Source organism: Myotis brandtii, unplaced genomic scaffold, assembly GCF_000412655.1.
Source record: "Myotis brandtii unplaced genomic scaffold, ASM41265v1 C41172016, whole genome shotgun sequence".
Classification (NCBI taxonomy): Eukaryota; Metazoa; Chordata; class Mammalia; order Chiroptera; family Vespertilionidae; genus Myotis; species Myotis brandtii.
In genome coordinates, this window is record NW_005290077.1 from 1 (window position 1) to 542 (window position 542).

Genomic DNA, 542 nt, shown 5'->3' on the forward strand with positions numbered 1-542 from the left:
CCTGATGGCTGCCCGCCTTTGCCCGCAGAGCTCGAAAGGTGGAGAAGCAGCCCCATGAAGGTGCCCAGCCATGCAATGTTCCTGGAAGGCCGTCCTCCTCCTCGCCCTGGCCTCCATCGCCATCCAGTACACGGCCATCCGCACCTTCACCGCCAAGTCCTTACACACCTGCCCGGGGCTGGCCGAGGCGGGACTGGCTGAGCGGCTGTGCGAAGAGGGCCCCACCTTCACCTATAACCTCTCCCGCAAGACCCACATCCTCATCCTGGCCACCACGCGGAGCGGCTCCTCCTTCGTGGGCCAGCTCTTCAACCAGCACCTGGACGTCTTCTACCTGTTCGAGCCCCTCTACCACGTGCAGAACACGCTCATCCCCCGCTTCACCCAGGGCAGGAGCCCCGCGGACCGGCGGGTCATGCTGGGCGCCAGCCGGGACCTCCTGCGGAGCCTCTACGACTGTGACCTGCACTTCCTGGAGAACTACATCAAGCCGCCGCCCGTCAACCACACCACCGACCGGGTCTTCCGCCGCGGGGCCAGCC

At 66.4% G+C, this 542-nt stretch overlaps 1 protein-coding gene across 1 annotated transcript; it reads left to right on the top strand.

Annotated features, from left to right (window-relative positions):
* Positions 1-19: 19 nt before the first annotated feature.
* Positions 20-538, top strand: LOC102254023 (carbohydrate sulfotransferase 1; the record flags this gene model as incomplete). Its single annotated transcript, XM_005852789.2, has 1 exon — positions 20-538. A coding segment is annotated over exon 1 (468 nt), but the record flags the coding sequence as incomplete, so codon positions are not given.
* Positions 539-542: the final 4 nt, after the last annotated feature.